The sequence below is a fragment of the Dipteris shenzhenensis genome, chromosome 15 (assembly GCF_047967505.1).
Source record: "Dipteris shenzhenensis isolate YYH24624 ecotype China chromosome 15, Dip_SZ_1.0, whole genome shotgun sequence".
NCBI classification, from domain to species: domain Eukaryota; kingdom Viridiplantae; phylum Streptophyta; class Polypodiopsida; order Gleicheniales; family Dipteridaceae; genus Dipteris; species Dipteris shenzhenensis.
This window is the reverse complement of record NC_141610.1, coordinates 12662191-12681842: the sequence shown is the minus strand read 5'-3', so window position 1 is coordinate 12681842 and position 19652 is coordinate 12662191. Positions and strand designations below refer to the sequence as shown.

Here is a 19652-nt window from a genome sequence, read left to right as displayed (position 1 = left end):
GGGGGTTTGGGACTTGGGTGAGATGCCATACTTAGTTACGGAGGGCCTCATTTATCTTATCCCAAAAGGGGGTTGCAGGAATTTAGTGTCTCAGTGGAGACCGATCACTCTGTGGGGTACTTTGTACAAAATCTTAGTAAAAGCAATCAGCCTATGTTTGCAGCCCTTTCTTCCAGATCTTATACATGATACGCAGACGGGCTTTGTGCATGGCAAAAGCATCGTCGATAACATCTTCTCATTTTGGGAGGCTTCTGACTGGGCCATGCATAATGGCCATAGGCTCACCATTCTACTTCTGGACTTTGAGAAAGCTTATGACAGAGTAGACTTTTGGATTAGTGACAAAGTAAACAAATCCAATGGCTTTTGGATTAGTGATGAGGACACTCCAGACTGGGGGAATGACATAGGATTTACTTGCATTCGGAGGGGTGTTTCCATCAGATACCTAGGATGCTAGGTTGGGGTGGGCATCTCTCCATCGCAACAGTTTTCTCCCGTATTGGAGAGTATCAGGAGGAAACTCATTTTTTGGAGTTCTGCCAGACTTGACCTTGTATCCAGAGTAGTGGTTTAGAACCAGGTATTATTAGCTACTGCCTGGTTCGTTTGCTCATGTTGGCGCAGGTCTAGAGGTTGTATCTCTCAGCTCATGAGACCTATCGAAAACTTCCTATGGAGCCGGTTAGATGGCACCTCAGATGTTGTAGACAAGGTGGCTTGAGAGACCCTCATCCTCCCCACACGGGAAGGAGGTCTCAATATTATTAATCCAAACTTGTAGTGTATGGCCTTGGTCTACAAGTTTGTAGTGAGAGGATTGATGCCTGGACAGGAGCCTTAGAAAGATTTTTTCTTACACAGCATTAAGTCTTGTACACCATCTCATGGGGGAGATTGGATGAACAGCTCGAGGTGGATCTTTACTTCGGCCCATCTTAGATCTCCATCTTTCCCTCTCATTGCTGCCATTCTGAAAGCTTGGGGTAGATTTCGAGGCACTCTTCGGAGAGTTCCACCCTCCTCTCGCGAAGAAATAGATAGGTAGCCAATCATGTGGAATGACTCTATATTGGATGAGGATGGCAGATCACTAGGAGTATCACATTATATGCAGTCGTCTAGATGGGAGAGGGGACTTGCTTCCACAGTAGGTGCCTCGAGGGCTCTTAGGAAGCTTCCAGATGATCAGAGACTCTTATCAGTTCGCCATCTCAGAGGGAGTGCAGTCACAATGCAGCAGATAGATACAGCCATACCAGCAAACTGGATAAATACGGATGACATGCCGAAAATAGAGTCTACTTGATTGGGAGCTTTCACGGGGACGGATATTCCTTTACATGTTATTGCCTTGCGGGATGCACTTGAGGAGACCCTTGTCTTTGATGTTCAGTTGGGAGGCAGACTACTTAGATCTTCAGATGATATTCTTTTGGAGGTTGCCTTCCAGCCTGTTAGGATTGCAGGTTACATGGAGTGGGGCAAGAACTCACAGTGGTATCTTGAACCTAATCTTGTTCTCCTGGAACTTGAGTCTTGGAGACTCTAGTTATATGGTGGTTCCCCCATTAGGTTCTTGCAATGGAACCCAGGGGAGTGGAAATGGATTGATGAAGGGCACCAAGAGAAGAGCATCCCCTTCTTTCATTACATAGTCAAAATGCCAGGAGATTTCAGCTTAGCAGTAGAGGTCAGAGGCCCTCCAAAGCTCCTCGTTGGGATAGTTTTAGATTTCTTTGGAGGTGCAAAAAAACTTTTGGAGGAGGCTCTGGAAATCCCTCAGGAATAGAAAGATCACTCTCTTCTTTTGGCTTTCTATGCATGGAGGGATTGCAGTGAAGCTGTGGAGATCCAGGTTCGGGGCTGACCCTACTTGTCCTTGATACCACACAGCAATTGAGTCAGTTCAGCATTGCCTCTGGGAGTGCAGACAAGAGAGGACGATTTGGAAGGGTGTTGCTAGGATTTTTAGCATATTTCATAGAGCACCCTTCATGACTTGGGGATCAGTGGCATGGTTATCTCTTACAGGCCCTCAGGTGTCTTTCGAGGGCGTGGTTGACACGTACGATCACGTTCGATGTGTGCCGTTCGATATTAGTGCGGTACTAAACGAACTAAAAAATATTAGGTGTACGTCCGATGGTACGTGCATGAGAAACAAAGAACCCTGAATGGGCAAACAACCCCTATCAAGGTTGTGAGACCTCAAACTTGTCGTGAACTCAAACAAAAACAAGGAGCCATAATCATCCTGATAGATGTTGCCCGGGAAGGCCTCGGCATGCTCACAATTATGGCCATCAGACAGTTTACAGTATCTATCCAAATACTAGCAAAGTGTGTGAAGGATGGATCTAGGAGCCATCAAGAACCTTTGTGCATCTAGATCTCCAAATATGCCACACTGAAATGCTTGGTAAAAGCTCCCAAATATTGATCATGAGGCATGTGCAGGAGAGTGGCAAACAGCATGACTCATCTTCTTAGAGCCAAAATGTCCATGAACCCAAGGGAATGTGATACAATTTAGGGTCTAGATAACAATCTACAGTCAAGAAACACTGCTCCCCATGACCCAACACCTTGATAGGCTCGAAAACAACATCGACAAGGATATCATCATCCATGAACTTGAATTACCTGCCCCAGAGTGAATATAAAAAACCATGGCATCCTGTCTGAACCTTGTCAAAGCCCTATGACATGAAGGGGAATACCTGATGCCCCAAGACATGCAGAGTGATGGTAAGGCCTGACATATGTGAAAACCCAATCCAAGGGCGGGTTTCATCTATCTACTCGATTCTTCTTTCACTTGCTTTGAGATGACTTACGAAGTGAAGCTTATGATCATTTGAAGGCTTTTGAAATCCTTCTAAGAACCCACAGAGGAAGCGGGTCCTCTCTACCACCTGAACTAAGAGATCTACCATGACTATTAAGTATGTTGTCATTCCACATGACAAGCTGCCTATCAATCTGTTCTAGAGAAGAGACAGGGATTTTCAGAATATTATTCCTGAAACTGCCCAAGCTGTCAAGATGGCAAGCCATAAGAAGGGAGGAAAGAACTTTGAGATGCGTCAAAGTAAGATACACTTGGTACAATTCCCACCCAAGGAAGAAGAGCAAGATTGTAAGCAACGACCGCCATCCATTGCACCCGTCATCTCCCGCTAGGTCTCCGTTAATGTTCATGTTCCTTCACCACCTACAGATCAAGAAGGGCCCCCACTCATCTCGGACCTCGGGGCTTTGGACATTCCTGTTCTAGTTGCGATTATAGACTCTCTTGATCCTCTTCAAGTTGCAACCATAATTGTACCTGAGGATACCCCCTGCCTAGCTCAGGATACTATTGCTATAGATGTTGCCCCGATTCCAAATCCTCCCATTGATCCGATTGCAGCTCCGCCATGGACCCCTCACCTTACCAAAATGTTTTTGTTGATGATTCTATCTTGGTTCTTTGTGGTCATGGTTCTTCTGAGCAGCCCCACTCTTTATTCGTGTCTCCCCTATTGAATCGAGGAAAGGGGATTGTGCATACCATCTCCCCAGCTTCAATGGGATTTTACGTACCGGACGTTAGGTCTGATCTTCATGAACTCTTTTTCTACCTTGGTAGATCCAGTGGACTATCCTGAGAAAGAGTTTGTATCCTACACCTTCGGTGAGGCATTGATTGGTATTTCTTTTGATAGGGTGTCTTCCTCCTCAGGTGGACGAGTTCTTTGCCCCGTGGGTTTTCCTCCATAGTTCTCTCCTTCGCTCTTCGAGCAAGAGGTCAATCCCCATGGATGGGTTTGTTTCCGCCACTAGGTTGGGTATGGTGATCCATGCTAATTCCTTCCGTAGATGAGGATTGTTAGTTGGAACATATAGGGCCTTGGTTGTGTGTGACATTGCCACCATAGACAAATTATTTGTATTCATCTTCATCCATGTGTTACAGGGGGTGCCATTGATATTCTCTTTATTCAAGAACAGAAGATGGATGCCAAGGACTACGCAAAGTTAGGTAAATTGCTCTCAAGTCATATGTTTTGGTCACCTACTTTGGGCACTAGGGGTGGGACTTGCATTGTAGTTTCAGATTCTATTCTTCCCTTGGTTGTTGCACAAATATCACTTTTTTCCTCCAAAGCTCAGTGGGTCATTCTCTTGATTTGGGGGATGTAAGGTTGGTCTTCTCAATCTCTATGCCCCTAATAATCAAGGAGACCATGTTCTTTTCTCTTGGGCCCCATTGCAGATTCATGGGTTATTGGAGGTGACTTCCACATGGTGGCTCAACATGGTGGTATTCACTCTTTGGAGAGAGCAGCCTAGGATGCCTTAATGTTTCAGTTTAGTGGCAGAGATGTTTGGTTGGATGATGCCTTCCGACTCCATCACAGTCACCAATTCACACGTCAAATACGAGACCTTAGATGTCCATTCATGCACACATTGATAGATTTTATTTTCCTGGGGTTTCTACTTTAGCCTACTTTCCACTGGTTTTTATGATTCTTGAGCCTCATAGGAGAGGTCGCTTTGCCAATATTAGGATTCCGTACACCTTCTATGCAGGGAAGGACCTCACTGAGTCAGTTGTATAGATTTGGGTCTCTGACATGCAAGACGGGGTGCCATCCCCTTCACAAGTGGCAGCATCGGTTTATGGTATAGTGATTTCTATCAATCAGTTTCTTAGTACCAGAAGGCGTGAGATTCTCAAAAAGGAGGTAGGTCTTCGCTAGCATTTGGCAGCACTACAGAGGGAAGAGCAAAAATGGCCTATAGATGCTTGGGTACAAGAGTGCCTTGCTAAAGCAAGGGCTTATCGGCAGACATTGTTAGAATAGAGAGCAGAGTATCCTTTCATGCACGAAAGTTCTTTGGATTCCGATAGGTTGTAGAGTCAATAAGTATTTCTTCTCTACTCATAGTTGAGAAAGTGTCTCATAGCTTATTGACTCAGATGGGGTATTACAGACAAATCATAATGCCATCATGCGTATAGCTACTGATTTTTATGCCTCCCTTTTGACAGCAACATATCAAGGTACACCTGCCAAAGATGATGCTAGGTTTCGTATTTGGCAACACATTTCACTTTTGGTAAAACCAGATATGAGTGTCTTGCTAGATGCGCCTTTCACCAGTGTGGAATTCAAGACTGCACTTCTTGCTCTTCATAAGGGCAGCATGGGCTTTCATACCCTTTTTAATTTCCCATTAGGATGAGATTGGGGATCATATCACCACAGCCTTGCAGGGTGCTTGGGACTCTGGTTCTATGTTTGACTCACTTTCATCCATCTCATTCCAAGGGGGGTTTGCAGAAATTCGGTGTCACAATGGAGGCCTATCGCTCATTTGGGCACCTTATATAAAATTTTGGCAAAAGCAATTAGTCTACATTTGCAGCCCTTTCTCCCGGATCTCTTCATGACATACAGAAAAGCTTTGTGCATGGCAGGAGCATTTTTCATAATATATTCTCCTTTTGGGAGGCTTTAGATTGGGCTATGCATAGTGGCTAGAAGCTATCTCTGCTTTTGAAAAAGCTTAGGACATGATAGATTGGGAATTTCTAGAGGGCACTCTTCTTCGTTTTAGATTCTCAAATGCATGGATTAAAGGGGTGTCCTCTTTGTACAGATCAACCGACAACTAGGTGCTTACCAGGGAAATATATTTCATGTTTCTAGATCAATCCATCAGGGATTCCCTCCTGCCCCTTTTCTTTTTCTGTTTGTGACGGAAGCTATGAGCATCTTCCATAGATCTCAAGCTGATATTTATCTATAGACCCATCCTTTGGCGATGCAACACCCAACCATAGAAAAAAATTAATATTCATGTATCAACTCGCTTGCATAAAATACGCATCCTAACGATCCAGCTGAAAGGCAGACGTTTACCTTCATTAGCTCATAAAATGCCAATACCAAACACACACATATATGCATGTTGGATCCGTGTGACATTCCAATATGTCAAGACCAAGTGGAATTCAATGGGTACTTTTATCCAGCATGTTGTTAAGTCCATGACATAGAAGTAAAACATTTTACCAGAGGTGTCCTTCCATCATAATCTGGCCTTTTCGGATCTGCTCCAGCCTTGACAAGAGTCTTCAAGTGGGAAAACTTCCCATGATAAGCAGCATTATTAACCTTGAGTGATAAATCCTCCTCTTGCTCAGCAATTAAGAAAGTGATGTCTGCCCCTAATTGCCTTATTCTGCTTTCCGAACCTTTGTACTGTCCATGCAAAGAAACAAAGCCACACAAGTCAGGCTTGATCTGTCCGAGCCAATTGAGAGTAATTCTACAGGCCTTTATATTTACCAACACGATAGGAAATTTATCAATTGGTGCTAAATACTGTGCAAGAGCCAAGTGAAAGATGAGATTAGCTTCTATGTTTGTGCTTTCATCTGTTTCAGCTTGGCTATCCGTCAACAGGCTGAGAAAATGGGGCAAGGCAAAGAGCTACTGAAGGAAACCTCTGTGAGGGAGGAAGCGAGTCTTTAACTATAGTATTATACGAAATAGGATGAATCAGGGGCCTTGGATCACATACACAGTGGTAAGGCGAAGAAATACTGAAGGAAACCTCTGTGAGTGGAGGAAGTGAGTCTTTAACTATAATATTATACGAAATAGGATGAACCAGGGAGCCTTGGATCACATACACAGTGAGAGGTAAAAGATGAACATCTTTTGAGGCACTGGGAACAAATGGACTCCAAAGGGATCTTCAATTAAATACGGTGAAACACAAGATTTAGAAGACCAAGTAAGATAATGCTAGATTTTGTTTAGTATTGGACATAGTATAGCTTTGCATGATTTTGAAGGCTTCTATTACATGATTTTTGAATGCTGTATTTTTCTTTTCCACATGACAAAGGCTTCTATTATGTATGAAAAAGCTCCCCAAATAGTATTTTTCTTTTCCACATGAGTCTTTTAAGTATGAAAAAACCCCCAAAGAGAAAAGTACTCAATGCATCAAAAAACCATGCATCGCATCAGAAAGCCTGAGATAATCAAGCCCTGCTCAAATGAAAAAGGCGGAATTGAGGCTGAAAATGCAATCTCAAACCTGAACGGGGACCTTAAAGAAGAAAGGATGGCCCAATGAAAATATTCTTCCTAGCAGTAGCAGCCCTAAAAGATCCTTGCATACTCAGCCAGCTGGCCATCAAGGTATGTACAATGTCCGTCCATATACTGGCAAGGTATGAGACAGGTGGATCTAGGATCCATCAAGTGCCTTCATGCATCTGGATCTCTACATATGCGAAGCTGATATGTTCAATATGATCTCCCAGGGTGAGATAATGGAACATCATTCAAAGAGCATACCTCCAACCAAATGACAACAAACTGAGAGAGCCTATGAGGAGATATGCCTCTTGTGAAATACTTAAGGTCTAATTAGAGAGAGACAAGCCACTAGAGCCCCCAAGTGATGAAAAGGGGAGGGAACAAAACTACCCACAAGACCCGTGATTCCCTTCCAAACAACCCTGGCCTTTCTGCAATCCCAACAGCAATGCTAAATCGATTCCACATCTGAGGAGCATCACGGGCACGAGGAGGGAGTCCCAAACCTGGACCACCAATGGTTTACTACACTTCCTCCATGAATAGAAAGCCAAAAGATTGGGAGCCATAGTCTCCCAATCTTGGGTGCCATCATTCTTGATTCAGAAGCCTTCCCATTTATTCCAGCTGAACAAGGTAACAGTCTGTGGAGTGGCATCCACAAAAGAATTCCCCTGCCCGAGGGGAATTCTTAGGCCAATACTCTGACTCAAATCTCAAGAAAACGCTCATGGCTTCAGCCATGAATAAATACAAACAAGGGCCTAGAGGGCATCCCTGCCTGCCTGCCTGATCTAGATATTTGAGATCCCTCTCCTCTAACCCATTTGATAAGCACTTGGCTGTGGGCTGATCTATATAAAGAAGAAACCCCCCTAATCCAAGAATATGAGAAACCAAACTGTAGTAGAATACCCTCCAAGAAATCCAAATCCACTCGGTCATAGCTTTTCATGAAATTCAAAGTAGAACAGCCAAACCCTAATTGCTATGTGCAGCCCACTCTTCTATTTCCCAAACATGTTATAAAAAAATGCTCCAACATACACAAATCCAGTCGGCATATCGTGAATAAAATTTGGCACAAGAGGCTTTAACTGCAACTGCAACTGCAAGCTGATTGTCCAATAGGGCAATGGTTCTCCATTGGGATACCAAATTTTTGCCCCCCCCCCCCGGAAAAAAAATAATCTTTGGGATAAGATGAATGAGACCCTCTATAACTGAATCGGGCATAATCCCAAAGTCCCAAATGCTCTGCAAAGCTGACGTAATATGGCCACCAATCATGTCCCAAAACTTAATGAAAAGAAAAAGACTAGATATCACTTGGGTTCCTGAGCTTGGGTGAGCTCCTCCCCGTCACCTCTTGCTGCTCCTTCCCTCTCTCCATCCTGCCTCGCATCCCTCCCCTTGCTGCTCCGCCTCTCTCCCACACCCCCCCGCCTGCCTCCCCTTGCCGCTTCACTTCCCTCCCCCTGCCCCGTATCCTCATCTTGTTTTCTCACCTCCTTCCCCTGCCCCACTGCCCCCTCTCTATCCCAGTTGTCCTTCCCTACCTCCTGCCACTTCTTACACAGCCCTTCTGCCCCTTGTCTGCCCCCCTCCCTTCTCTCACTACCCTGTTCCCACTTCCCAAACCCCTGCCTTCCCTCCTCCTCCCTTCTCATCCTCCTTCCCTCAACCTTCCTCAGCCCCTCCTCTCACCCTTGAACTTTTCTCGTCCCCTTCCTTCTCATCCTTTTCCCTCTCAGTCCCTCCCCTTAGCCTTTTTAGCCTTTTAGCCTCTCTTCTACTTCCTCTCCCCCTCTCAACCTCTTCCGCTTTGACGGATGGAACTTCATTGTGTTCAGCCTCCCATATTTGATTGATGAATGGACACCCATTCAAACAAATCCTTGATACTATGAGAACCTCCACATTTTAGAAAACCATTGCCACAACTCAAAAAGGATGTGGAGTTCGATAGCTTCACCACCCTCTTTGCTTGTATCCATGGGTCCCACCATTTCAGATCATAGCCTAGGGACTGGATGCTTACTACCTTACCTTCAAACCTCACCTCCCACCTTTTTGATGTTCGATTATTGAGACAAGGTTTCTTTCCTGTGGCTTTCGATTCTCCTAGAGCCACGAGCACAGTGCTCAAGGCTAGCTCTTTGGCGCTTGGTTTTAGGAGGATTTATCTTACACCTTGGGTTATAACTCTATAGAGGAGATGTGAGATTCTCAGGCGAGAGGTTAGTATTCGCCAATAGTTGGTAGCCCTTTTGAGGGAATAGCCAAAACGGCCTACAGATACTTGGATTCAGGAACGCTTGCTGTAGCAAGGGCTCATCACTAGATATTGTTAGATTAGAGAGGAGTATGCCTTCATGCCAGAGAGTCATTCTGGACTCGGATCGGAGGTAGCGTCAATAAACATTTCTTTTCTACTCTTGGCCCCAGACATAGTAGATAAAGTCTTTCATAGCTTATTGACTCAGACGGCATTCTAGAGACAGATCATGATGCTGTCATGCATATTACTACAGATTTTTATACCTCCCTTCTTACAGCAGATCTAGACACGCAGGCCAGAGATGATGCTAGGGACGCTATTTGGCAGTGTATACCTGTGTTGGTGAAACTTGAGATGAGAGTCTCACATGATGCACCTTTCATCAACATAGAATTCAGGATTGCTCTTACTACCCTCCACAAGGAAAAATGTCCAAGTTCAGATGGACTTACTCCCTCTTTTTTCATTGCTTTTTGGGATCAGATTGGGGATCACATTGCCTCATCCCTACAGGGCATTTGGAACTCCGGTGAGATGCCTCACTCACTTACAAAGAGTCTCATTCATCTTATTCCAAAAGGGGGTTGCACGAACCTAGTGTCTCAATGGAGACGTATCACTCTGTTGGGCACTCTGTACAAGATTTTGGTGAAAGAAATCAGCCTACGTTTGCAGCCCATACTTCCAGATCTCATTCACGATTCATAGACGGGCTTTGTACATGGCAGAAGCATATTTGATAACATCTTCTCATTTTGGGAGGCTTCTGAGTGGGCCTTGCAAAGTGGCAAAAGGATGGCCATTCTACTCCTGGACTTTGAGAAAGCCTACGACAGGGTAGATTGGGGCTTTCGAGAGAAAACCCTCCTTCGTTTCGGATTCACAAATGCTTGGATTAGAGGGGTCTCCGCTCTCTATAGATCAGCCCATAGCCAGGTACTTATTGGAGGAGTCAGGGGAGATAGGTTCCGGATCTCTAAATCAGTCCGTCATGGATGCCCTTTCGCCCCCTTTCTTTTTTTGTTTGTGGCTGAAGCTACGAGTATCTATATTAGATCTGTGAAATCAGCAAAATCACTATCTACAAAAAGGGACTCGGAGAGGCTACTACGAGGGGTGACCCAAGGTCCTCCACCAATCTTGCTAACCAAGAGAGAGAACCTGGTGAGTTGAAGGGAGAGGGGCTACTCCATGCATGAAGGGGGGGAAGATCTAGAGGGGGACTTCTTGAGCTAATGGAAAGAGGGCCTGCTCCGTGCATGAAAGGGCAAGAACCGAAGGGGAGCCTCCTGATTTTCAAGACCCGGATTGTAGTGGCAAACCATTGTTTACAAAGACCCACTTATAACAAAGGGCAGCAAGAAATTTTGGAGCAACCTATCTCTGGGATCTAGGGGCTGCAGGAACCTCTAGAGCAACCTGTTTGCAAGATCCGAGGGCCAAAGAATCCTGTTGTTGATGAGAACGTGAGGGCATCATGTGCCTTTAAAACTGAAACCTCAGAACTAGACATGGAAACCCCCCCCACCCCAACGAGAAATAAATTTCATCCAAGTATGAAAGAAACCACCCAGACTGAAAACCCTAGGTTGAAATACATTACGCAAAGCATGAAAAACATACGGCACTAAAACCCATACAAAGTCAGAAAGAGCCAAGATTGTGGCCAGAAATGCCAAATCATACTAGAGGGAGACTCCAAAAAGAAAGGGATGCTCCCTTAAAAAGAACCTCCTCCTCATTGAGACCATTTTAGAAGGCCCCTACAAACTAGATCATGGTATGAAAACATTATGCTGGCCAGACTTTTGGCTAGATGAACGTGCTTCCTGTCAATTGCCTCCCTACATTTGGAGGCTGGACCTCCAAATGTGCTAGACTATAATACTGGCAATGCCAAATCTCCTAATAAACAACCTCCTCCTCATTGAGAACATTCTAGAAGACCCTTGCAACCTAGATCATATAGCCATTAAGGTATGCACGCATATGCTGGCCATAGTTTGAACTCGATGAACTGCTTCTTGTCAATTGCCTTCTACATTTGGCACTCTAAATGTGTCAGGCTGTAATACTAGCAATGGTCCCCCAACTTGTGTCAATTGAAGCATGTGCCGGCCTGAATTGAGAGAGAGGAACAACATCCACAATGCATACCTAGAGAAGGTGAGGCTGCTCCCTAAAAGCCCAAAATGAAAACAGGCTTTTCACAGAAAACATGAGGTCTAGTCAAAGCAAGCTAAGCAATTGAATCCCAAGTAATAAACAGAAAAGGAGGAGAAAATTATTTCATCCATTCCTGCCCATATAAACCTCGCCTGATTCCACTCCCAAAGGCAATGCTGAATAGACTCAATAGCATGCACACACTGTATGCAAGAAGGATCAGTTCCAAGTTTCTCCCTCTATTTGTTTACTGCAATCCCTCCATGTAAAGAAAGCTAATAGAAAAGAGTGACCTTCCTATTTCTGAGAGCTTTCGAAAGCCTCCTCCAAAAACATCTCCATAAATCCAAACTCATCTGGAAACTCTCCCAATGGGTGCTGTAGATGGCCTTTCGCCACTAGCCTGAATCTGAAATTTTATGCACTAACTGCGATCTTAAAAAAGGCTATCAACCAGCTCTACTCGGCAGGATTCTAGGTCAGGAAATTTATTGGGACACCCCTGTAAAGTTATAACATCAAGTTCCACACAGACGCCATCTATGGACTGGGGTCAACATACCAGCCAAAAATAAAAACCAAGCCGCACACCACTCACTGGAAGAAGCTGTGCATCCTGGAGAATAGCATCATTTGACCTCACCAATCTCCTACCAGACAGCACTAAGACAATAGTTCCCTCTGGATCTCCCAAAAATTCAACCAATCGGAGGGGAATACCAATGTCCCTGTGGAACACTCCAAGGGGATTGTTGATACAATCAGTAATTTTTCTTTCACTTCCCATGAGGTGAAGTACTCTCTCGGCTCTCTGGCCATCAAGAAGGTTCTTGAAAGCCTTAGAAGAACCCACTAGGGAAGTGGGACCTCTCTCCCACCTAGACCCACAACATATAGTCTGAAGCTCCCAAAGCCATGCCTTGATCATCCCAAATAAAAGTATTCAATATAATGGGCTGCCTAAGAATCTCATCCTGTGTGGCTGGATGGGGTTGTATCAATGAACCTCTGAAACTACGCTGCCCTAACGATCACTGCTATCAATGTCCTAATATTTGCCAAAGAGAATATCCACTAATGTTGTTGTGCCAATCCCCACTCAACAAAGGAGTACAAGAAATAACGCTTCTAAAAAGAAATCCTTCCATGGTTCTTGCCCAAGCATAAATCTCCTGACAATCAATTTGCAAAGCAAAGCTTTGCACTGAAAATATTGATCAATGATATTTAATCCACCATCATGCGTTGGGACAATCAACATCTCCCAAGCAACTTTGCCTCTGGTATCTGGTGATCCAGCCGACTCCAAATAAATTTTTTTGTTAGCTGTGCAATGCAACCTCGTGAATGACACCAACATAAACACGGAATCAAGGAGCACTGCTAGATTCCCTAGGCCATAGGACAACTCCACGGGCACTCATCTCTAGGTCCTCTACTACAATGTCCCATCTCTCCTCATCGGCACCCACCATGGAACAATGGATAGGCTTCTGCAGGCTCCCAGCTGGGAGAACTACAATATCTTTCCAGGGTGAAGGCTAGTCCAAAGGCGGGACAACTTTAGTTGTGACCTGCTGTAACACCTATTGCTCTAGGAAGTAATGCTCTTCAAAAGGTCTTCAACACTAGGCATCCAATTGTAACTGTTTCCGAGTGCGGATGGTGTGAGAATAAGGGCGTTTTCTGCTCGAATAAAAACACCCTCCACAGCTCCAAAAACGGTTTGATTACTTGCAGCAAGTTCCAGCTTAACAGTTCCATTTTCAAAATGCTCTTGCTCAAGATTCACGCCTCAGCTTTTGCTGCAACTTCAAGCTGCCCTCAATTCATTTTTTGCTCAGATTTTTAATTCGCAGCAAGGCTCATTTCTCTGTTTATCTGCTGCAACTTCTCAGCCCCTATCCGTCTCCCTGCTTCTCCCCTCAGCCTTCGGACCTCTCTCAACACCTCACTGATATTCGACTTTTGAGTTGAGGTTTCTTTCACATGGCATTTGATACCCCTGCAACTACGGGCACAGTTCTCAGGGCTAATCTCTTAGCACTCGATTCCAAGAAGATTTTCCTTAAGCCCTTCATCTCTTTTCATCAAATTTCTAGGTCTCCTTCAGGTGCACCATGACTCCTTGCCACGATCGGAGCGGCATTTGGAGTGGTCACTGAGATCCCCCTTCCCAAATTTTCCCTCTTCAGTGGTAGAGGCGATCAGATCGGATGAGGTACCTAGAATTAGTTAGACCCTAAAATTTTGAATGAAGTGGCAAAGTTGCTATGGACAGATGATGCCTTTTACACTTTTGCCGCATTCATTCTAGTTCTGTTGACAAATAGGATGTTGTAGATGCCCATTCATACACGGAGAGATAGATTCTATGTTGCTGATTGGGCACTTGGCAAGGCTCACTATGCATTGCACCAGGGTTTACCACCTTGAATCATTTTCCGATGGTTCTTATGATTTCTAAACATCATGAGAGGCTTTGCTCTACTAGTATCTAGACTCTAGGTTCATTGTATGCAGAGGAGGGCCTCACAGAGGATGTTTTGCAAATATGGGTTTCTCATCTGTAGGGTGGAGTGTCATCTTCCTCACATGTTGCAGCATCTTTCTCTAGTGTTAGTGATTTTTACCATACTATTGCTAACACCAAGAGACAGGAGATTCTCATGCAGCAGAGGGGCCTCCATTGATAGTTAGCAACCCTACAGAGGGAAGAGTTAAAAAGGCCTAAAGATGCTTGGATTCAGGAGCGCATTGCTGCCAGCAAGGGCTCGTATGTAGATTTTGCTAGATCAGAGAGCAAAATATGCCTTTCATGCACAGGAATCCTTTTGGATTCAGATGGGAGGGGGTCCATAAATACATTTTCTCTACTCTTGTGGCCCGAGACATGCAAGAGAGAGTATATCTCACCTTATTGACTCTGATGGGGTTTCGCTGATAGTTCTTGATGCCAGCATGCAGATTGCTATGGACTTTTATGCCTCTGTTCTTTGAGCAGATCCTGACTCATCTACTAGAGATGATGCTAGACGTAGGGTTTGGCAGAGTATTCCAAGATTGGTGAAACCACATACGACTGATTTCCTTGATATCCCTTTCACCAATCCAAAAACTAGGGCTGCACTTCTAGCCCTTCACAAGGGCAAATGCCCGGGCTCACACTTTCCTTTTTTGTTGCTATTTTAGACATGATTGGGGACCATGTTACCTCAGCCCTGCAAGGTGATTGGAACTTTGGAACTATGCCCGATTCACTTACAGAGGGTCTCATTCATCTTATCCCAAGTAAAGTTTCCAAAAATTTCATCTCCCAATGGAGACCCATCACTTTGTTGGGAATCTTTTTTTTGCCAAAGCAACCAGTCTGTGTTTACATCCCATTCTTCCATATCTTATTCACAAAATGTAGACGGGCTTCATGCATGGCAAAAGCATTTTTAATAATATTTTCTCATTTTGGGAAGCTTCAAATTGGGATAGTGAACAATGCCTTGCCATTCTACTCTTGGATTTTGAAAAGGCACATGAGACTGGATTTTTAAAGAAGGTACCCTTGCACGATTTGGATTTTCTAATGCATGGATTAGTGGTGTTTCTTCCTTATATAGATCAGCCCACAGCTAGGTGCTTATCAGAGGAGAAAGGGGAGATATTTCAGATTTTTAAATCAGTTCGGGAAGGATGCCCTCTTGCCCCCTTCTTGTATTTATTTGGTGGATCTAAGGCTAAGGGGTCGATAGACTGGCTGGGCGTACGACTAAGCTAATGAGTTGAGGAGATAAGATGATGTCATGTTACACGTTATTTGTGAGTATGTAGTATATTGCGGGCAATTTGTTAATCAAAGGGCTGTGTGACGCCCAAATTTGACGATGAATAATACGGAGCACATATCGTATTTTGGTATTAGTTCACGGACGTCATCGCAATTGAAAGATATTAGGATCGCGTACAGTCGCAGGTTCATAATTTGGTACCTTCAGGGCTCTTTGGCATCGCATGTGAGGAACATTATATAGTTGGGGGCGTTCGAATCGTGGGTTGATTTGCTGTGCGAAGTCCGTGAGTTATAATAGTCACATAGATTAGTCTTCTTTGTCATCGGATTGACTACTCTGGTATTGCTTTTAATTACGTTTATCGCGGAGCAATTTTGGAGCGTGAAACAGTTACGGCTTGGGGCTAAGGTCACAATAGTATCCGGTGGATTTTAAGAAGTGATGGGTCGTTTGAGTGCGTAGAGTTGGGTGTGATGTTTACTGTTTACGAAGTGGTTACTTTGCAATGATGTAGCGTCCAAATCAGACACTCACAGAGATTTGGTGAAGAAGATCCCGGGAGCAAGGTAATCATTTGAACGGTTGTATTGACAGAGGACACGTCATTTAAGGTTGAAGAAGAAAAAAAAAAAAGGGAGCCACATCATCCATCCAGGACAGATTATAATTGCAGATTTGGAGTGGTTTGTAGGGACAAGTTGGTCTCTTCATGCAGCAGAAATATGACTAGGGAGCTCTCTATGCCTTTTAAGTTTTGTTGGAGTATATGCTAGTTTATTTGCCCTCGGTGTTTGAGTTATTTGAGATTGCAGATATGTCCCTAGTATAGGGAAAAGATATTCATCTTGGTTCTCAGTTATTTTCACTTGATGGTTATGCCTGTTTAGACACCTTTTGTGGTTATGAGATTGGAAAGCAGTCTGTAAATACAGTTTTAGGCGGTGTTTGATTTATTTTATTTAATTAAAAAAAAAACACACCCATCGGCCTAAATGGAAGTAGAAGAAGAAGCTTCTAGGGTGGATCCCGTAGAGTCGGGAGTCCGGCCGACCCCGCAAGCAGGCCATACACTATCTAACAGAATTGCATTATTGGAGGATGCCTTGCAACAAATTTTAGCGCAACAATTACAAGCAAATGTAGGGCAATCCGAGCTTAAGAAAATGGTTCATAGTATGTCTACTAGACCATCTCGAGAAGAGAAAGGTAAATCTCCAATGGAGCCTGAAACCAATGTTCATACAACCGAGCCTAGGAGGGCTAAGGTGCCTAATATTGCCAATTATAGGCCAGAAAAGTATTCTTGGTCGGATGTCTGACCGTAGTTCTGATATCATAGAGACCTGGTTACACAAATGGGAAGAGGCTTTTGCCATTTGTGAAATCAAGAATGATATGAAGAAAATTCGCGAGGCCACCCATATGTTTAATGAGGTAGCGGATCGGTGGTGGATAAAACAGCAGAAAGATGGAGTGGCATCCACTACTTGGGAGGGGTTTAAAAAAGAATTTAGAAAACACTTCTTACCTCCTGATGAAGCATCCCGAGCTTGGGAATATCGAAACCTTCGTCAGAGAAATTTATCAGTAGCGGAATACACTGATAAGTTCAGAGAAAGTGTAATGAAAGTTTATGAACCTCTACCTCAGTCAATCCAGGTAAAAGATTTTATCTTTGGATTGAATGATCGGATCAAGATGGAAGTTCGAGCTAAGTATGCGAAAACGCTAGATGAAGCAATTGCCATAGCCCTGAACTATGAGGATGCCAAAGGAAACAGACTAAGTGGGTTTGTGCAGGTTGGGACTCAGTATGAGTACCCAAAGAAAACTGGGTTTAAGAAGAAGTGGATTAGCAAAGGGAGTGCCTCACAGCTTAGTGGTCAACCCAAGCAGGCGAAGCCAGTTGAGACTCCTAAATCAAGTACCACCATTGGAATGAAAAGAAAAGTAACACCAATGGCAGCCCGGGCTTGGTCGAAGTCTTCTTTGAACCCAGAGCAAAGAGAAAAAGTGAGAAGAGAAGGCTTGTGTTTTGGATTCCTTCAGCCTCATCAGTGGAAAGATTGTCCACGAAATAAGGATCGTCGGATGGCTGAGATGGTAATCTCAGAATGCGACGTGGAAATGAAGGGAAGTCCCAGAGCAGAACAGATGTAGATTCAGCTGTAGATTCAGCTAGTGGGATCTTCTCAAAGGTCAGTACCTGTTTTGTTATGTGTGTCTGTTGCTAAGCTAGTAACTAGTGCACTGATAATGTCCTATCAAAGCCCGCAGCAACTAGGTATACAGTCTTTAACGATACGGAGTTAATTAAGATGAAAGGACAAGTAGCCAATCATGATGTCATTGTGTTGTTTGACTCAGCGTCAACGCACAATGTGATTAACTCCAAGCTTGTAAAGAGGCTGAAATTAAAGACTAGCCCATCTGACTATGCATATACAGTCAGAATGGCAGATGGAAGTTTAACTGAAGTATGGGACGAAAGGGTTACCCAATTGGAGCTTCGAATTCAGGACTATGCAAAGAAGCTTGATTTTGAAATGACAAAGCTTGCTCATGCAGACATAGCCCTGGATAAGGCTTGGCATTCTAGGAAGAATCCAGCCATAGATTGAAAAAGCACATTTATCAATTCAAGATGAATGATGTGTTGTATGTCTTACGAGGTGAAAAATATATACCTCAAGGACCGTTGGTTTCCGTAATGGAAATTCGAAAAGCTCAAGAAGAGTTTTTGTTTCTTTGTACAGCATCGGTAGAGCCGATTGATGGTTCTTCGGCTAGCACTGATGTTATCCAAAATGGAGAGATGGCCAAGCTGGTTGATCAAATAGCAGAGGAGTTCTCTGATTGTTTTAGGGATGAGTTACCTTATGGGTTATCTCCAAAGCGGAATGTTCAGCATAAGATTGAACTAATCCCAAGGGCAGAATCTATAAATAGACCTCCCTATAGGTTAAGTTTTACCGAAGAAGCGGAGGTACGAAGACAACTGGAAGAATACCTGAAGCTGGGGCAGATTCAACCCAGTTTCTCACCTTTTGCTTCGCCAGTGATATTAAAAAAGAAGAAAGATGATACTTTTCGTCTCTGTATAGATTACAGAGCATTGAATAATATCACTATTAAGCACAGGTATCCGATGGCTCGGATCGATGATTTGCTAGATGCGTTACATGGGGCCGTAATTTTCAGTAAGATAGATCTTAAATGTGGCTACCATCAGATCCGTATTAGAGCCGAGGATGTGCATAAAACCGCTTTTAGAAGCAGGTTTGGACATTATGAGTTTTTAGTAATGCTGTTTGGACTTACCAATGCTCCAGCTACATTCGTCATAGTTATGAACGATTTACTACATCCGTATATCGGGAAGTTTGTAGTACATTTTATTAACGATATTTTGGTATTCAGTAAAAGTATTACTGAGCATTACGAACACTTAAGAATAGTGTTCAGTACTTTGAGAAAAGCCAGTCTTTATGTAAGACTTGAATATTTAGGATTCATTATTACTCCTGAGGGAGTAGAAATGGATCCAAAGAAAGTGGCTGCGATACTGACTTGGCCAATCCCTCAGAGTTTGACTGCTTTTGCGATCATTCTTGGGATTTGTCCAATTTTATCGAAGGCATATCAAAGGATATTCCGAAATAGTATCGCCATTAACTGATCTGACCTCAAATAAAGTACCTTTTAAATGGGGACAGAATCAACAAGAGAGTTTTAACACCATAAAACAAGCTGTGGTCTTAGGATCGGTGTTAAAAATAGTTGATCCCCAGAAACCGTTTTTCCTTGAAACCGATGCAAGTGGCATTGCGATAGGAGCAGTTCTCCTCCAAGAGGGAAGGCCAGTAGGCTTTGAAAGCAAGAAGCTTTCTCCCTCTCAACGAAATTGGCCAACTCATGAATTAGAGTTGTATGCTGTTGTCCATGCCCTGAAAACATGCCAAAGGGAGAATCTTGATGATGATAACCTAAGGAGATGGCTTTCCTGTCAATGAAATGGAAGAAGAGGGTGGAATAATGAAACTTACAAGAAGGTATGCGGGGTGGGGGAGGGAGGGAGGGGGGGAGGGGGGGGGGGGGGGGGGGGAGGGAGGGAGAGAAATTCCTAAGAGAGAGTCCCATAGCAATTATGATGTATGAAGCAAAAGGTAATAAAACCTAGTTTATCAACAGGGATCTGGAGTGCAAATCTAAAGTGACAGAGCTCCGATAGAGTATCTTCCTTCAGATGTTTTTCGAGATTAGAGAAAATTATTGAGTTTGGGTAATATCCATGAGATACTATTT

The 19652-nt window shown here is 43.8% G+C and overlaps 1 protein-coding gene across 8 annotated transcripts in view; it reads right to left on the bottom strand.

Annotated features, from left to right (window-relative positions):
- SKOR (STELAR K+ outward rectifier) overlaps positions 1–19652 on the bottom strand; it is an 89275-nt gene that overhangs the window by 18043 nt on the left and 51580 nt on the right. For 7 of the 8 annotated variants that reach the window (XM_087385617.1, XM_087385618.1, XM_087385619.1 and 4 more), the window contains one exon: positions 6075–6263. In XM_087385617.1, coding sequence (XP_087241743.1) covers positions 6075–6263 — 189 coding nt within the window. Of the gene's footprint in view, positions 1–6041; positions 6264–19652 lie in introns of those variants that run through there. The other variant, XM_087385625.1, reaches the window with a different exon arrangement.